This window comes from Hemicordylus capensis, chromosome 1, assembly GCF_027244095.1.
Source record: "Hemicordylus capensis ecotype Gifberg chromosome 1, rHemCap1.1.pri, whole genome shotgun sequence".
NCBI classification, from domain to species: domain Eukaryota; kingdom Metazoa; phylum Chordata; class Lepidosauria; order Squamata; family Cordylidae; genus Hemicordylus; species Hemicordylus capensis.
Genome location: NC_069657.1, coordinates 372,038,356 through 372,054,812, shown reverse-complemented (window position 1 = coordinate 372,054,812; position 16,457 = coordinate 372,038,356). Strand labels below are relative to the sequence as shown.

At 43.6% G+C, this 16,457-nt stretch overlaps 1 protein-coding gene across 1 annotated transcript; it reads right to left on the bottom strand.

Moving 5' to 3' along the window:
* Window positions 1-4,445: 4,445 nt before the first annotated feature.
* LOC128340450 (palmitoyltransferase ZDHHC2-like) lies at window positions 4,446-4,940 on the bottom strand. Its single transcript, XM_053285552.1, has one exon. It carries the CDS (start codon window positions 4,930-4,932, stop codon window positions 4,468-4,470), a length of 465 nt encoding a protein of 154 aa, XP_053141527.1. The 5' UTR covers window positions 4,933-4,940; the 3' UTR covers window positions 4,446-4,467.
* Between the last annotated feature and the right edge of the window lie 11,517 nt (window positions 4,941-16,457).

Genomic DNA, 16,457 nt, shown 5'->3' with positions numbered 1-16,457 from the left:
ATCGAATTAGATTAAGAACCCATTAGATCAGGGCTGCTCAGCTTTGGCCCTCCTTCAGATGTTGGCCTACAACTCCCATAATTCCTGGTTATTGGGCATTGTGGCTGGGGATTATGGGAACTGTAGTCCAAAAACAGCTGGGGGCCTAAACTGAGCAGGCTTGCATTAGATTAATAAATAGAGTCAGATTTTAAGCAGTCTTACAAAATCTAAATAACCTTCAGTCTTCCTGGTCTCTTATAGTTTTTCCTATGTTATGACACATAGGGCCAGACTCTCTTGTCCTGCTAAGCGGTCTTTAGACCAAAGGCTAGCCTATACATAGGCACAGGAGTGATACAAATGGGGGAGACAGGCTTTCAATGCAAAACAGTTAACATTTATTAGAAAGCAATCAAAATATACAATCTGATTTGGGAATTGGCAGCACAAGTCATTTATGTGAGGAATTTGGTAGAACAGACTCTTTTGTGAAGATCGTTAGCTCAGAAAAACAATACATTCAAACAATTCAACTGAAATGAATGGGGTAAAACCATCGAGTTCTCAAAGGGATGACTTCTAGAGGGTCTACTTTGTGCTTGGAAAGGCTGGCAATTTTGTAAAACTACTTGGGAATAGCAAGGAGGCCATAAAAAGGAGGGAGGAGAGAAACCTGTGGAAGAGGGTGGAGAGGAAGGAGTCCTATCTTAAACAAAATGGGCTAGATTGAGCAAAGGAAAGGGAAGAGTATACCTTTCCTGTCTGTGTAGCTTTGCCTGGGTTGGAATGAAAAGGCTGGAGGTCTACTTGGTAAGGAAAACTCCAGGCAACTGGGTTGAAGTTTGCAATGGATCAGGGACCTGGATAGTGAAATCAGCTAAGAGTCAGAGATTCTTGAGGTCAAGAAACTCTAAAGGCACATCCACAGAATGCTCTCTCTCTCTGGGTTTTGTATTGGGGTGAGTGGTCTATTGGTCTCTGAGGCAGAGACAAGTATGGCCCCTGGGAACAGTCCAAATAAACATTCTTTCTCTCTGGGCGTTTGGGTTGGACTGCTCAAAGTGCAGGCTTTGAGCTGGGGTTCTTATACCCAAAATTTGATTTCTCTCATCTTGAGGGGGCTCATCTGGATGGGGATCACTAAGGAAGGGATTCGCCTTGGGATTTTCTTAATGAAAGGCGAGGTATAAATTTAACAATAAATAAAAAGAATAAACAAAAATTTATCTTCTATTGAGCTGGAAGTGTGGAGGTTGATTAATCTCAGGGAGGAAGCTGTCTGAATCACTTCAGGGTCCAGGGCACTCTAGGTATGAGACTAGACTTCATGATTGGATTAAATCATTCTCCTTTAGTCCTTAGGGCTAATTCAGTCCGGCGAAGGAAATCAAGCTCATGCCAAAAGGAAGATGGCTCTGGCTGAGGACTTCCTGTTTCTACTAGTACCTTTAATTTTCTATGTGTGCTTTAGCATAGCAGACTTAGTTGCTGTTAAAGAATATTTCCTTCAGGTCTTCCCAAGTCATCTGGTTTACTCAAAGACCTGTTCAGCCCTTTTGTTATCATTATCAAGCCAAGGAGAAGAGTAATAGGGCTCAATGTCTCCTACATTCCATTGCAAAACACATTTTTATCTTTTCGTCTCTGGTAGTGCCAATTTGGAGTTGAGAGTCCTGGTTCTGACTGAAAGACCTATTAGCATATAGCATATAGCTTTATCTGAAAAGGAGGTTACATCTAACACCTCATGTGAATAAAATCCAAAAATGGTATCCATGTTACTAGAAAGGAAACAACATGATTAGGTTTTAGGGTTACTTTGATACATTTTGACAATTTGTATTGAACTACAAGATCCCAGATCTTATCAAACCAAGATCTTAATCAAATATGGGGGCTATGCTCACACGTAGGCAAAACCCAGTAAGCCCAGCTAAGGAAGCCTAGCCTGGTTTTGCCAGTCCATGAGAACTGCCAGTACCTCCATGGCTCCTGGTGGCGGTGTAGTGGCAAAGCCGCCTCCGGAGCCCACCTTCAAAATGAGGTTAAGGGGTGCACCAGGGGACCCCCATAATGCACTACACACTCATATGTCATATGTCATATAATGCACTGCATACAGTGCAGAAGAGGGCAACTAAGATGATCAGGGGCCTAGAGTACCTTTCTTATGAGGCAAGGCTAAAACACCTGGGGCTTTTTAGTTTAGAAAAAAGACGACTGCGGGGAGAAATGACAGTGGCCTATAAAATCACGCATGGTGTGGAGAAATCCAGCAAAGAGGAATGGATCATCTGCGGGGCGAGTAAGCTTTTAAAGGATTCCTCCCATTGCCTCTTGGAGCCCTTTCTCATGGTTGTGAGAAAGGGCTCAGTGTCTTCTGTTTTTCTCATTCCTGACAATGATAAGTTTTTCTGCTGTCATTAATTCTAAAATCAAACATTTTATAGTACCTACCAATTTTAGACCACTATAGGAATTTAATAAAATTTCCTTTGAATCCAGTTGTAATTTAATATTGGTTATAGATTATTACGCATCACAGAAAACAGATTTTTTGATCCTATACCAAATGTGAGTATATGACCCAATATTACCTCATTTTCTCCAATGTAAGGATGAATAATTGTTGAACATGTTGAGTGGTGTTCTATACCATCTAGTAATCACCTTCACATTTAGTTCAATAATATCCAACAGTTGTGATTTGAGACAATTTTGATTCCATATTTTTCTCCAACATTCTGATCCCAGAGTTGTATCTTTGATCATCTCTGTTTTCTAATGTGATTATGGCTCTTTTGGTTTCATTTACATGTATTTAATATTTTATAGAGAGTAGAGATCACACCTTTGGACTAGAACATATTAAGGTCATTCACACAACCATGCTGGAGAGGGTTGGCAGGTAGGACGGCTCCTACCTGCCTCCCCATACATGATCTGCTGTTCCTTCAAAGCTCTGCTACTTGCACAGCACATGAACAGTGCCATGGCAAATGGCAGATCCAGGAGCCAGAGGAGGAAGTCCTCTGGCAACCCACAATGCACCATACCAAGAGCACGGTGCATTGGGGGATTTCTCTGCTGCCGAGTGCCCTTGCTGCCTGGTTTTGTGGACTCTCTGGCTGCAGGCTTGCCAAACACTTGCATGACTGGGGAGTGGGATAGAAGGGTGTGATCATGACCATTCACCTCACTATAAGCCTGGGTACCCCAATGAAGAGCGCCATGATTGGGACCTATCCTGGTGCTTCACAGGGGACCTATCCTGGTGCTACTCAGATAGGGCTGCGCAAGCCTGGGTAGGGCTGCTTGTGTGGACGATGTTATTATGTATGTTACATTTTTCAAGATATGTTAGTGTTCTATTTAATTTCTCAGAAGTTTTTAAATTTGGTATTAAACGTGCAAGCTAGAAATATTTGAACTAAAATGTTTTCTCTTCTATTTATCTTTTCTCTAACTAAGCCTTCATAACCATATTGCCACTTACTAGGAAGTTATACAATTAATGTAAACCATTCCTTTTCCATAAGAAGGGTTTTTTTTTTGTTGTTCTTGTTGTTCAGACTAGGAATATAAAAAGGTTGAACTAGAAAAATACTAGCAGGAGAAATGTCTGGCATTGGAAACCTTCTTCACTTATCCAAAATATATAAGGTTGTTGACAAATAAGCTTTTGGTATTGAACGGAAGCTCTTCCATTTTCATTCTGCCACATTACCTCTTCTGGAGATTTATTGTCCAAGGGTTGACAATAGGGTTGTCCAAGGGTTGACAAGACTCTGATTTAAATCTTGAGGTATTTCTATCTCCATTAATTAATCTGATCATTTGTCTTAATTGGCATGCATAATAGTATAGGTGCAAGTCAGGTGAGCCTAAACCACCATTAAGCATGAAACATTTCATTATCTTGCAATTCTTTCACATCACTTTGTACGTCAGTACATAAAAATTCTGACTTTGAATAGTTCATCTTGTAACCTGAAAACTGTTGATAATACTTTGGTTATACTTTGAGATTTGGAATGAAAAACATCACATCATTGCACATTGTACAGAGTGCTTCTAGGGGGATGGGAGATCAGCAAGGATCACACACCCATGCATGCATTCCTTCACTTTGGAATTCTCTCCCCCACCCCCCGATTTGGTCTGCCTCCTCCCTTTCAGCCTTTAAGATTTTATCGAAGACGTTTCTTTTCCACCAGGCATTTGCCCTTTAAATCGCTCTCTCTCTCCCGTAATTTTTTTTTTAAAAGTCTTGGATGCTGTTCTTGCCTGTACACCACCCTGAGTCTGTGGAATGGGATATTAAATCTCTAAATAAATAAATAAATAAATAAATAAATAAATATTTTACTAGAAGTTCTCTCATGCTCAAATTTATTTATTTATTTATTTAATACATTTTTATACCACCCCATATGCAAGTCCCTGGGTGGTTCACAATTTATCACAGACGGAACAGTGATGGCATCAGTCTGGTTTTATAAGTTGGCATCTGTCACAATATCTGATTGCTCCAGACATTGTTCTTGTATAAATGGGAAGGTCCTTGGCTAGTCTCTTCAGCACTTCTTGATGGGTTTCACTTCTAGATTCTCTCTCCAACAATTCCTTGCCTGCATAAGTTAGGTGGAATTCTTTGGCAGGACTTGATGGTAATATAAAGATTGTTTGCCAGTAAGACCACACAAACATCATGAAAAATAGATGATAGGCAATCAGGCACACCACCTTTTCTCCAATATTTGCCATAGTTAGCAGGCAGAGCTGGGCCACATAAGCGTAGTAGGACCAGCAGAGGATGCTGATGATGAAGAGAACCGGCACCCAGTAAACCAGGCACTGGCACCGTCGCCTCACGCCTCCCACCCGAGTGCGGCTCTGGTACCCCGAGCTGTTGGAGGAAGACATCGAACTCGCCGTTGGTGCTGCCATCTTCCCGCACCCCAAATGCAGAGTGAGGAGGGCAAGCAAAAAAACCAAGCTCCACATGCCCACTTTCCTCAGCTCCTACACAAAGTATCAGGCAGCCTTGCCCTTTCTACTTAGGGGGCAAGCAGCAAAGTGGGGAGGGCCACCTGTACTTTCCCCAGACCCAACACCTACTAGATGAGTAATCCAATTCTACATGAAACTGCTGGGAGAGATCATCAGGAGGTTTGGTGAAGGGTGCTATAAATATGCTGATGACACCCAGATCTATTTCTCCATATCAATCTCATCAGGAAATGGCATAACTTCCCTAATTGTCTGCATAGAGGAGGTAATGGGCTGGATGAGGTATAACAAACTGAAGTGAATACAAATATGGTGGAGGTACTGATTGCGGGGAGTCAGGACCCAAGAGATGATTTACATCTGCCTATTCTGGATGGGGTTATACTCCCCTTGAAATATCATGTAATAGCTTGGCAGTGCTACTGAATCCCAAACCCTCTCTGGTTCTCAGGTTTAGGCAGTGGCCAGGAGTGCTTTTTATCAGCTTTGTCTGAAACATCAGTGATGCCCATTTCTGGAAGTCGATGACATTAAAACAGCAGTGCATATGCTGGTAACCTCCAGGCTTGACTACTGTAATGCACTATGCATGGGGTTGTCTTTGTACGTAGACTGGAAACTACAATTGGTGCAGAACGTGGCAGCCAGACTAGTCTCTGGGACAACCCGAAGGGACGATATAACACAGATCGTAAAAGACCTGCACTGGCTGCTGCTAATGTTTCCAAGCAAAAAACAAAATGCTGGCTATTACCTATAAAACCCTCAACTAGGGATGTGCACGAAGCATGGTGTTGTAGACCACTCAAGATGGCATCTGCACATGCTCAGATGCCATTTCCTTCCTGACACTGCCCAAAGGCTGCTAGTAAAAGGGGACTGATGCAGCAGGAGCAGCCTGCCTTTTTCAAACTTAATATTGCTGAATTCAAACAGCGCTGTGCTGGGGCAATCGGGGGCAGCAGAGGAGCAATGGAGGGGCAGGTAAGACCCTGCAGTTAATTGAGAAGCTCACCCCCACTAAAACAATTCATCTGGGGCAGCTCGAAGCATTTTGGTGCTTCAAAATAGAGGTGCCAAAACACTTGGAGCACATCCCTACCCTCAATAGCTTGGGTACAGGGTATTTAAGAGAGTGCCTTCTTTGTCATGAGCTCTTCTGCCAATTAAGATCATCTGGAGAGGTCCGGTTATGATTGCCACTGGTTCACCTGATGGTGACTCGGGACTGGGCCTTCTCTGTGGCTGCCCTGGGGCTTTGGAATATGCTCCCTGTTGAAATAACAGCATCTCCTTCTGTTTGCTTTTAGGAATACCCTCAAGACACATCTGTTTTAATCAGGCTTTTAACAGAAATTAATTTTAAACTGTTTAATTTGTTTTTATCTTATGAGATTGTTTTTACTTTATTTTGTGAAATTTTAACTGTTCTTATTCTGTTTTATATTGTGCTTTAAATTTTGTACACCACCTAGAGGTGTGCATATCAGTTGGTATAGAAATATGATAGACAGACAGACAGATAGATAAGTTTATTGAACATGGATAAGTTCAGCTTCCAATACAAGCCTCTATTTTCTTTATACATATAGTTCAGCTTACATTTAACAACCACATGATCAACCAAAGTTTTTCTTCCATATCAGCTGTTGAGTTTCGATTTACTAAGCTGGCAGATATTAAAAATATTGGCTGACATCCTGAATAATGAAGTGTTTGAGGAAGGACATTGTATTAGTGCTCAGCTGTGTCACTAGCTGCCTGTGCTAATGGTGGGTATCATGCATTCCAGACTAGTATTGCACAACCAGAAGTGTTCTCGCACTTGCACAACAGTTGTGCAACCTGCAGCACTCCTCATTTGCTTTAAAGGGAACTGTTGCTCATGAGCACTATAGTGGTATGGTGCAATTCTGCAAATCATTGTTTTTAGTGCAAAGTTACAATCTTTTTGCACTAGTGCAACTTTACTTCCTGCACAAGCCATTAGGGTCAGCCAAAGTCCAGCTCAGAATAAGATATATGTCTGTTAGAAGAAAATATGTAATAATTCTCATTCAGATGGTTTAATCACTAAATATATTTTACATCATATTGAGTACCTTTGACTGGACAACAACAACAAATATTTATATACTGTTTTTCAACAAAAGTTTCCAAAGTGGTTTACATAGATAGATAGATAGATAGATAGATAGATAGATAGATAGATAGGATGGGTCCCTGTCTCCAAAGGGCTCACAATCTAAAAGGAAATATAAGATAGACATCAGCAATAGTCACTGGAGGGGTACTGTGCTGGGGGTAGATAGTGCTAGTTGTTCTTCCCCTGCTAAATAAAGAGAATCACCACGTTAAACTGGTGCCTCTTTGCCCAGTTAACAGGGGTAACCTAAATTAACAATCTAAATTAATATTTTTGCATATCGCCTAACACATTTTGTTCATCAGCCACTAAATTTAAATCAGCTGCAAAGATCCAATCACATTTAAACACATTTTCCAGAACTGTATTTGGAGCATGAATTAATTTGATAATTAATTTGTTATTTTTTAATCTGACCAAACAACTTTAATGAAGATAAATCTCCTGTTTGGATCTAGTTCTGAGATTGAAACAATAAATTGAAATGTTTTAGATATAAGTATTGCCACTTATCTTGACTTAGAAGCACCTGGTAAGGTAATGTGTGCCATCGAGTCGGTGTCAACTCCTGGTGACCACAGAGCCCTGTAGTTTTCTTTGGTAACCTTTGGTTTTCCATTGCCATCTCCCATCCAGTATGAGATGATGCCTTTCAGCATCTTCCTATATCACTGCTGCCTGATATAGGTAATTCACATAGTCTGTGAAATATACAAGCAGGGATTTGAACCGGCAACCTCTGGCTTGCTAGTCAGACTACGAGCCGAACTGGTTTGTATTATGGAGCCCTGGTTGGGGGAGGCCGGTGGTCCAGTTTGGTCCTAGCTTCTCCCTCCAGGGTACTCTGTTGAGGAGTGGGTGAGAGACTGCGGGCGGGAAGGTGGAGTGGCTGTGGTCTTTAAGAATAACATCTCCCTTACCAGGATCCCTGTTGAGGTGTCGGACCATATCGAATGTGTGTACCAAAGTTTGGGGACCAGTAATAGAATGGAACTTCTGTTGGTGTACTGATTGCGCCGCTTCTCAACAGAGTCCCTAAATGAGCTGATGGACTTGGTCTCGGACTTGGTGTTGGAGTCCCCCAGGCTTGTGGTGCTGGGGAACTTCAATGTTCATTTCAGGAACAATTTTTCCGGGATGGCTCAGGAGTTCATAGCGGGCCTGACAACTATGGGCCTATCCCATGTGGTCTCGGGACTGATGCACATTGCTGGTCACATGATTGATTTGGTCTTTCACTCTGATCAGGGTGGTGTTCTATGGGTGGGGACTCCTGAAATTTCCCCATTGTCATGGATGGACCACCATCTGATGGGGGACTCCTGAGATTTCCCCATTGTCACGGATGGACCACCATCTGGACTCTCAATCACTTCCCACCTTTGCGGGGCTGAAGGGCCTATTAGGATAGCCTGAGAAGGTTATTAGATCCAATAGGATTCCAAGAAGCCTTGGAAGGATTTAGTGTTGGCTCTGCCAGAGATCCTGTTGATGCTCTGGTGGAGAACTGGAACAACAAACTCACCAGGGCAGTAGAAATGGTTGCTCCTAAGCATCCTCTCCAGCCCACTGCAAAATTTGCCCCTTGGTATACAGAAGAACTACAGGGGCTGAAGTTGCAAGGTAGATGACTGGAGTGTAAGTGGAGAAAGACTCTACTTGAATCTGAAAGATTGCAACAGAGTACATTTGAAGATCTATGTTCAGGCAATATGTGTGGCAAATAAGAGACTCTTTTCTGCCTGTATTGCATCTGCAAGTTCACCACTGGTGGAGTTGTTCAGGGTTGTGAGAGGGCTAGTACATGCCCCTCCTCCTTCGAAACAGAATCTGGAACCATTGATTACCTGCTGTGATGTGTTTAATGAATTCTTTGTGGTGAAAATCTCTCGTATGTGGGCTGAACCCTAACCCTCTCACGCTCCTTCCCCCTTCCTGCCCCACTCTCTCGTGCCCTCCCTCCTGCCCCTCTTACTCATGCCCTCCCTCCCCCTCCCTCCTGCCCCTCTTTATCTTGCCCTCCGGCCCACTCTCTTGCCCTCCCTCCCCTCCCCCCCACATTGAGCATTTTACTTCACCGGGCGATGGGCGGCCATTTTCGGCCAGACCTCACCACAGCCACAGGCCCTCCTTACCGGGTTGCCAAAAAGGGCCCCACTGCCGCCATTCCTCCTCCTGGGCGGTGAACAGGGAAGTCCCACCACCCATTTCCCTCCCTCCCCGGCCTCCAACGGACACCAGGGCTACACCCTGCTGCCTCTTTCCTGACTGCCTCCATTGCCACCGCAACGACCAATCCTCCTGGGTGCGCCTCAGCCTATCAGGCGCCTCCGCCACCCAGCCAATCAGCTGGGCACCAGGACGTACATTCTAAAGGCACACCCAGGAGGATTAAATATATAGATGACTGCACCCTGTTAACTATAGAGTTACTGCACCCTGTAACTATGTGGCCTTTTTTCTCCAGTATTATGACATTGCTTTCTTCCCTAGTGCATTGTGGGGTGAGTGCCAGGGGAAAGGGTCATATTTTAAACCACTGTGGCTGTCTCTGCAAGAAAGCCAGCAGATTCCCAGCTAAAAGGGAGGCCACCTACTCAGAATTGGGTAAAAAAAACCCCACCCACCACTGATATAGTTCAATACAATAACATATGCTATTGAATTGTATCATTTCATCAAACAAAATATCCATTGAATTGTATCCAGTGAAAAAGTGTTCGATAAAACTTGCATCTCATCAGTTCTTATTATTGCCCTCATGCAATGCACAGCCGGGCTGCTTTGTCAGTTTGTTTTATTCATACATTTTAAATGGGAGACCCTTCTTTATCCTCTTTTCTCCTTTTGCATCCCAGCTTGGGGGTCCCTGAAAGTGGTTCATGCTCTTTCTAGGGAAGAAAGAAGTGCAACATTGCCAGCTTAGGAGTTCCCAGGGCTGCAAATGTCCCAGAAAAGCTTGCTCAGAGGGTCCTAATGTAGCTGTATCCTGATGCTTCCTTCTATCCTGTGATATTCAGAATACTTCTATGCCCCAGTCACCCCTGTAGGACGCAGTAGCTGGCTGCCTCTTCTCCTGCGGTTTCCAGGACAGTCCATGGCCCTTAAGCATATCATACTTACTGATGCTAAATCTGTGGCTCAGAGGCAACAACTGAGGTGGGATGGCTGCAAGGGGCAAAGGCAGGGTTCATTGAGTTAGGCTCAGACTGTTCTACCAACAATCTTTAACATCCATGTTAAAGGATGTTAAAGAGGAAGACTGATAGAATCCAGCTTTTCAGGATGGTCATATAAGGGCATAAGCAGACATGTTTTCATGAAACTTGATGTTCTCTGCCATGCTAAAGAAAGGAAAAAAATTAAAGAGTGCATTACTTTGAAATAACCGTCATTACTTTGAAATAACCATTAATATGCTAAATTAAAATGCTCTTAACTATACGACAACCAAAAACAACCATAAAATTGCCTTATTTTTCTCTCCAGCCTGGTTCTGGGGAAACAAATCATTAAAATATCTAAGCACTTCTTTCAGTGATAAGTTTGGACAGTGATGTATTGTAATAGACCTCAAGGACACAGTGCTATTATAATTTCCTTTTTTCTTTTTCTCCTGAGGGATGGCAAAGCAGATGCTTGAAATTGACTGACCTGTATTTTGACTATAAAGGTATTGACATACAGAAAAAAGGCCTTACTATTGTATTTCCACAGGGAAGGCAGGACATTAAGAGTGTGAGTAGTGGGTTAATCCTCTTTTTGGTTAAAGCTCCCTTTGGATATTCCCCCAAACAGATCAATTACAATTACAGAATTGCTCTAAAGTAATATTCTTTGAAACAGTGGGTGTGTCCTTTTAAACCTGTGATGTACAATGATGTAAAAGGGGTGAGAGTTCATAAGGCAGACATGTGTAAATAGCATTTCCTGAATACAATAGGCTTTGGAATATTGTTATTCAAGTCACTCAACACATTTGCAAAGAATTGTGCCATAAGAGTCAATACAGTCTCTTTTAATTTAGTCTTTTGATTCTCCTGGCAGAGTATTTTCAAACATGAAATACGCAGAATGCGATATCATAAACAGGCCTTCTGCCCTTCCAAGTCTAGTGAACTTTCCTGAGAATAAGTATTGCCTTTCAGAGCTCACTTTAGAGACTGCTTTCCCTCAGGGACATATTTTCAAGAGTCATGGGGGACTTTAGAAGGAAGAGGAGATTGACAAAAATCACCACTGCTCCATAGCACCAGTGCAGCTTGAGCAGCAGCGGTGTTTAATTAGCCTGGATGTTGGCCATTGTTCTCAGCATAATGTTACAAAAAATTATAACAGATAATGAATTTAAAAAACAGCAATGAATTGAGTACCCCATTAAAAGAAAGGAATTATAATAACATCATCATCATCATCATCATCATCCACAGTTAGTGTTATTACAGGAAATACAAAAAAATCTAAACACAGCATGATTTTCATTGTATTATTTTTTGCCCCAATATTTGGCAGTTCGCACCAGGTGCTTCTGCAGCCACCTAATAGCACAGCAGGGAAATGACTCCCCCACCTTTTAAAAAACATATTTTTATACCACCCAAAATGTACGTCTCTGGGCAGTTTACAACAAAAAACAGAAATGTTAAAAACATTTATTAAAACAGATAAATGACAACAGAGAAATTAAGCCACTGATTAAAATAAATCAAAACAAAATGTTAAAACATTACAACAATTTAAAACCTTAAAACAATATTTTAAAACAATGTTAAAGCTATTAAAACAGTATTTAATTAAAAGCCTGGGTGAACAAATGTGTCTTCAAAGATGTTTAAAAAATTGTCAGAGGTGGGGAGGCTCTTATTTCAGGAGGAAGCGTGTTCCAAAGCATTGGGGCAGCAACCGAGAAGGCCTGTCCCCAAGTAGTCACCAGACGTGCCCGTGGCAAATGCAGACGGACGTCTCCTGATGATATCAATAGGCGGTGGGGTTCATGATGAAGAAAACATTCTCTTAAATACCCAGGGCCCAAACCATTTAGGGCTTTATAGGTTATAACCAGCACCTTGTATTTTGTCTGGAAACTTATCAGCAGCCAGTGTAGCTCTTTCATTATAGGAATAACATTGTCTCTCCAAGATGACCTGGAGACCAACCTGGCTGCCGCATTCTGAACCAGCTGTAGTTTCCAGGCTACATACAAAGGCAGCCCCTTATAGAGAGCATTACAGTAATCCAGTCTGGAGGTTACCAGCATATGTATCACTGTTCTGAAGTGGTTTATCTCAAGAAATGGATGCAGCTGGCTTATCAGCTGAAGCTGATAGAAGGCACCACTGGCCACTGCCTCAGCCTGGGACACCAGGTAGAGGCTTGGATCCAGCAGCACCCCCAGACTACATACCTGTTCCTTCCGGGGAAATGTGACCCCATCCAGAACAGGCAGATAAAACTCATCTCCCGAGTTTTGACCCCACACAATAAGTACCTCTGTCTTATCTGGATTCAGTCTGTTTGTTATCCCTCATCCAGCCCATCACTGCTTCCAGGCAGGCATTTAGGAAGGTTATGCCTTCTCCTGATGAGGCTGACATGGAGAAATAGATTTGGGTGTCATCAACATACTGATAACACCTTGCAACAAATCTCCTGAAGGCTTCTCTCAGTGGTTTCATGTAGATGTTAAACAACATCAGAGACAATATGGAGCCCTGAGGGACATGATACAAAAGTTCAGATTTTGAAGAAAAGCAGTCTCCAAGAGACACCATCTAGAACTGGCCTGAAAGGTAGGAGTGGAACCAATGAAAAGCAGTGTCCCCCACTCCCAACCCCCTCAGACGTTCCAGAAGTATACTATGGTCAATAATATCGAAAGCTGCCGATAGGTCCAAAAGGACCAACAGAGTCACACTTCCTCTGTCCATTTCCAATTGGAGATCATCCATCAGGCCAACCAAGGCAGTCTCCACCCCATAGGCAGTCCAAATGCCAGTCTGAAATGGGTCTAGATAATCGGTTTCCTCCAAGACTGTGCAGAGCTGTGAGGCCACGACCCTGTCAATTACCTTGCCCAGCCACAGAAAGTTGGAGACAGGCCTGTAGTTACTCAACTCTAAGAGATCCAAGGCAGACTTCTTCAGAAGTGGTCTAATAATTGCCCCCTTAAGACAAGGAGGCATCCTGTTCCTGAACCAGGCTTTTTAGGGATGGAGGCTAAAGAACTCAATCAGATAGCAGTGACAAGAGATGATGTTCTAAGCTGTCTGGAAAAAACTGAAAACTAACAAATCACCAGGGCCGGATGGCATTCATCCAAGAGTCCTCAAAGAACTCAAATGTGAAATTGCAGACCTCCTGCTAAAATATATAACCTATCCCTGCAATCGGGCTCTGTGCTGGAGGACTGGAAAGTAGCAAATGTAACACTGATTGTCAAAAAGGGATCCGGGATGATCCAGGAAATTACAGGCTGGTTAGCTTAACATCCATTCCTGGCAAATTGATGGAAAGCATCCTCAAGGATAAAATTGTAAAGCACATAGAACAACAGGCCCTGCTGGAAGAATAGCCCCAGTGTCTTCTTAGACAGTGTGTTATAAATGTGATAATGTACCAGTGAAGTGCATGTAAAAAGTCTGTGATGTAAGACTCTAATTCATTAACATGATCATTTCCCAGCTATCAGACAAAACGTAGAGGACAGCTCATCCAGACAGAGCTTCTACAAGGGCAAGTCTTACCTCACTGACTTTTTGGAGTTCTTTGAGAGTGTCAACAGGCATGGGGATAAAGATGATCCAGTTGACATAGTATACTGGGACTTCCAAAAAGCTTTTGACAAAGTTCCTCATCAAAGACTCCTGAGGAAACTTAGCGGTCATGGGATAAGGGGACAAGTACATGTGTGGATTGCTAACTGGTTGAAGGACAGGAAACAGAGGGTAGGTATAAATGGAGAGTTTTCACAATGGAGGGAAGTTAGAAGTGGGGTCTCCCAGGGATCTGTACTGGGACTGGTGTTTTTTAATTTTAAGCACTTGCTCCACAAACCCGGGCTTTGGGGAGGGCTGAAAAAGCAGGCTAACTTGTAAGCCACCGGGTTCGCCTGTGAGCCCAGTGGTTTACACGATCAGCCAAAATCAGGCTAGGCTCTCCTAGCCCGATTTTGGCTGATCATGAGAATAGCCCTAGTGTCTTCTTAGACAGTGTATTATAAATGTGATAATGTACCAGTGAAGTGCATGTAAAAAGTCTGTGTCGTGAGACTTTAATTCATTAACATGATCATTTGCCAGCTATCAGAGAAAATGTAGAGGATAGCTCATCTGGACAGAGCTTCTGCAAAGGCAAGTCTTGCCTCACTAACTTTTTGGAGTTCTTTGAGAGTGTCAACAGTCATGGGGATAAAGATGATCTGGTTGACATAGTATACTTGGACTTCCAAAAAGCTTTTGACAAAGTTCCTCATCAAAGACTCTTGAGAAAACCTAGCAGTCATGGGATAAGGGGACAGGTACATGTGTGGATTGGTAACTGGTTGAAGGACAGGAAACAGAAAGTAGAAATAAATGGAGAGTTTTCACAATGGAGATAAGTAAGAAGTGGGGTCCCCCAGGGATCTGTCCTGGGCCTAGTGCACTAACTTGTTCATAAATGATCTAGGACTTGGGATTAGCAGCAAAGTGGCCAAATTAGGAGATGACACTAAACTATTTAGGCTGTGGAGGCTCTTCCTTTAGGGCAGAGTGGGTGTTGCCCTAACAAAAATAACAGCTGCCACCATTTTTACTCATTCACTGCTTCCCTGCCCTCAGCTGTGGCTTTTCTGCCTTTCCTGGCCTGCAGCCTGCCAGCCTAGCTGCAAGGTTTACACAGGGTGGGTGATGGTACCAGCATCCTGTGAAAATGCCAACATGTATCATTCCAAATATAAATATTAATGAGGCAGCAGCCTAATATAAGGCTTGTCTTGGTTTTCAAAAGGTGGGTGGCGCTTGAACACCCTGACAACCTATGAGATATCATGATGTTGATTGACTGATTTGTCAGCCAATCAGAGTGGCCAGTTGCAGGAGCGGGGTGGTCTCTTTTGTTTTAGAATCAGAGGAGAGGGAATCACCACATTGGTAGCAGTTATAGCTACTGCTAGGTGCTTGTATTAGCAACTCAATTTCATTTTGGAAAAAGAAAGAGCTTTGGTTGGAAGAGTGACTAGTGGCACTGGTGATGAGTTTTTTATTGGGCACCATGGCCTGTCTGGTCCTGGCTGGTGACTCTGCCAGGACCGAAGAGGCTCCTTCCTGCGTCCCGCTTCCACCAGCTTTTTATGTCCCGTTCCTTCCCTCCCTCCCTCCCTCCCCCACCCTCCTTACCCTACCACTGACTGCTTTCCCCCCTTTATTTTTAACTTATGTGACTGTGTCTTTATTTCTCTCACCCTGCTTCCTCTGGCAGTGGGTAGGCCCAGACTGATGCTCTAATCTTTAGAGTGCCACTTGGGCCGCTGGCTGCTGGAGCGAGCAGGCCAATGTGCTGGAGCTGCCCCCCAATCCACAGCCAGGATTGCTGCTCTGTCACCTGCTGGCCCCTTGCTCTGCACGTGGCAGCTGCTGCTCTCCAGCTGCTCCTCCCCATCCTCCATCCAGGCCTCAAGAAAATGCCGGCCGGGCATTTCCAGTCTTCAAAGCCCCACCTGGGCTGCTGGCTGCAGGAGCGAGTAGGCATGTCTTTGGGCTTCACAAGGCCCAGGCTGCCCTTCTCCCTCCTGCTCTGAAAATCGGAGTGCCATCCTGGGCCCGCAGGTTGCTAGAGTGAGCAGGCCACGTCTGGTTGCAAGGGTGGGGCGGGAGGGGAGATTGCATGGTGAGGTGTGTTGCTCTGCAAGGTCCTGCAAGGGAGCAGGACAGGGTGTAATGATGAAGAGGTGCTCCAAGGTGGGTGAGGGCTCGTGCACACTCGGTGTGGCTGATGCCACTTTCTCTCCCCAGTCCATGTGTCCAGGCCTCACTCTGGTTTCACAGGATGAGGCTATGGCTAGGAGCACTTTCTGTCAACTTTGGTTCCTTGATGATAATGATCTCAGAACTGTGTTGCATTCTGTGGTAGCCTCTCGGCTTGACTACTGCATCTGCTTTATGTGGGGCTGCCTTTGTATGTAATTCAGAAACTTCAGTTGGTCCAAAATGCAGCAGCTAGATTGGTCTCTGGGGTTTCTCAGAGAGACCATATTATGTATGTTTTAAAGCAATTGCACTGGCTGCCAATAGGTTTCCAGGCAAAATACAAAGTGCTGGTAATTACCTTTAAAGCCCTA

Bases quoted from the DNA above. Each gene is read 5' to 3' on its own strand.
- LOC128340450 (XM_053285552.1), bottom strand. From the start codon at position 4,932: ATGGCAGCACCAACGGCGAGTTCGATGTCTTCCTCCAACAGCTCGGGG.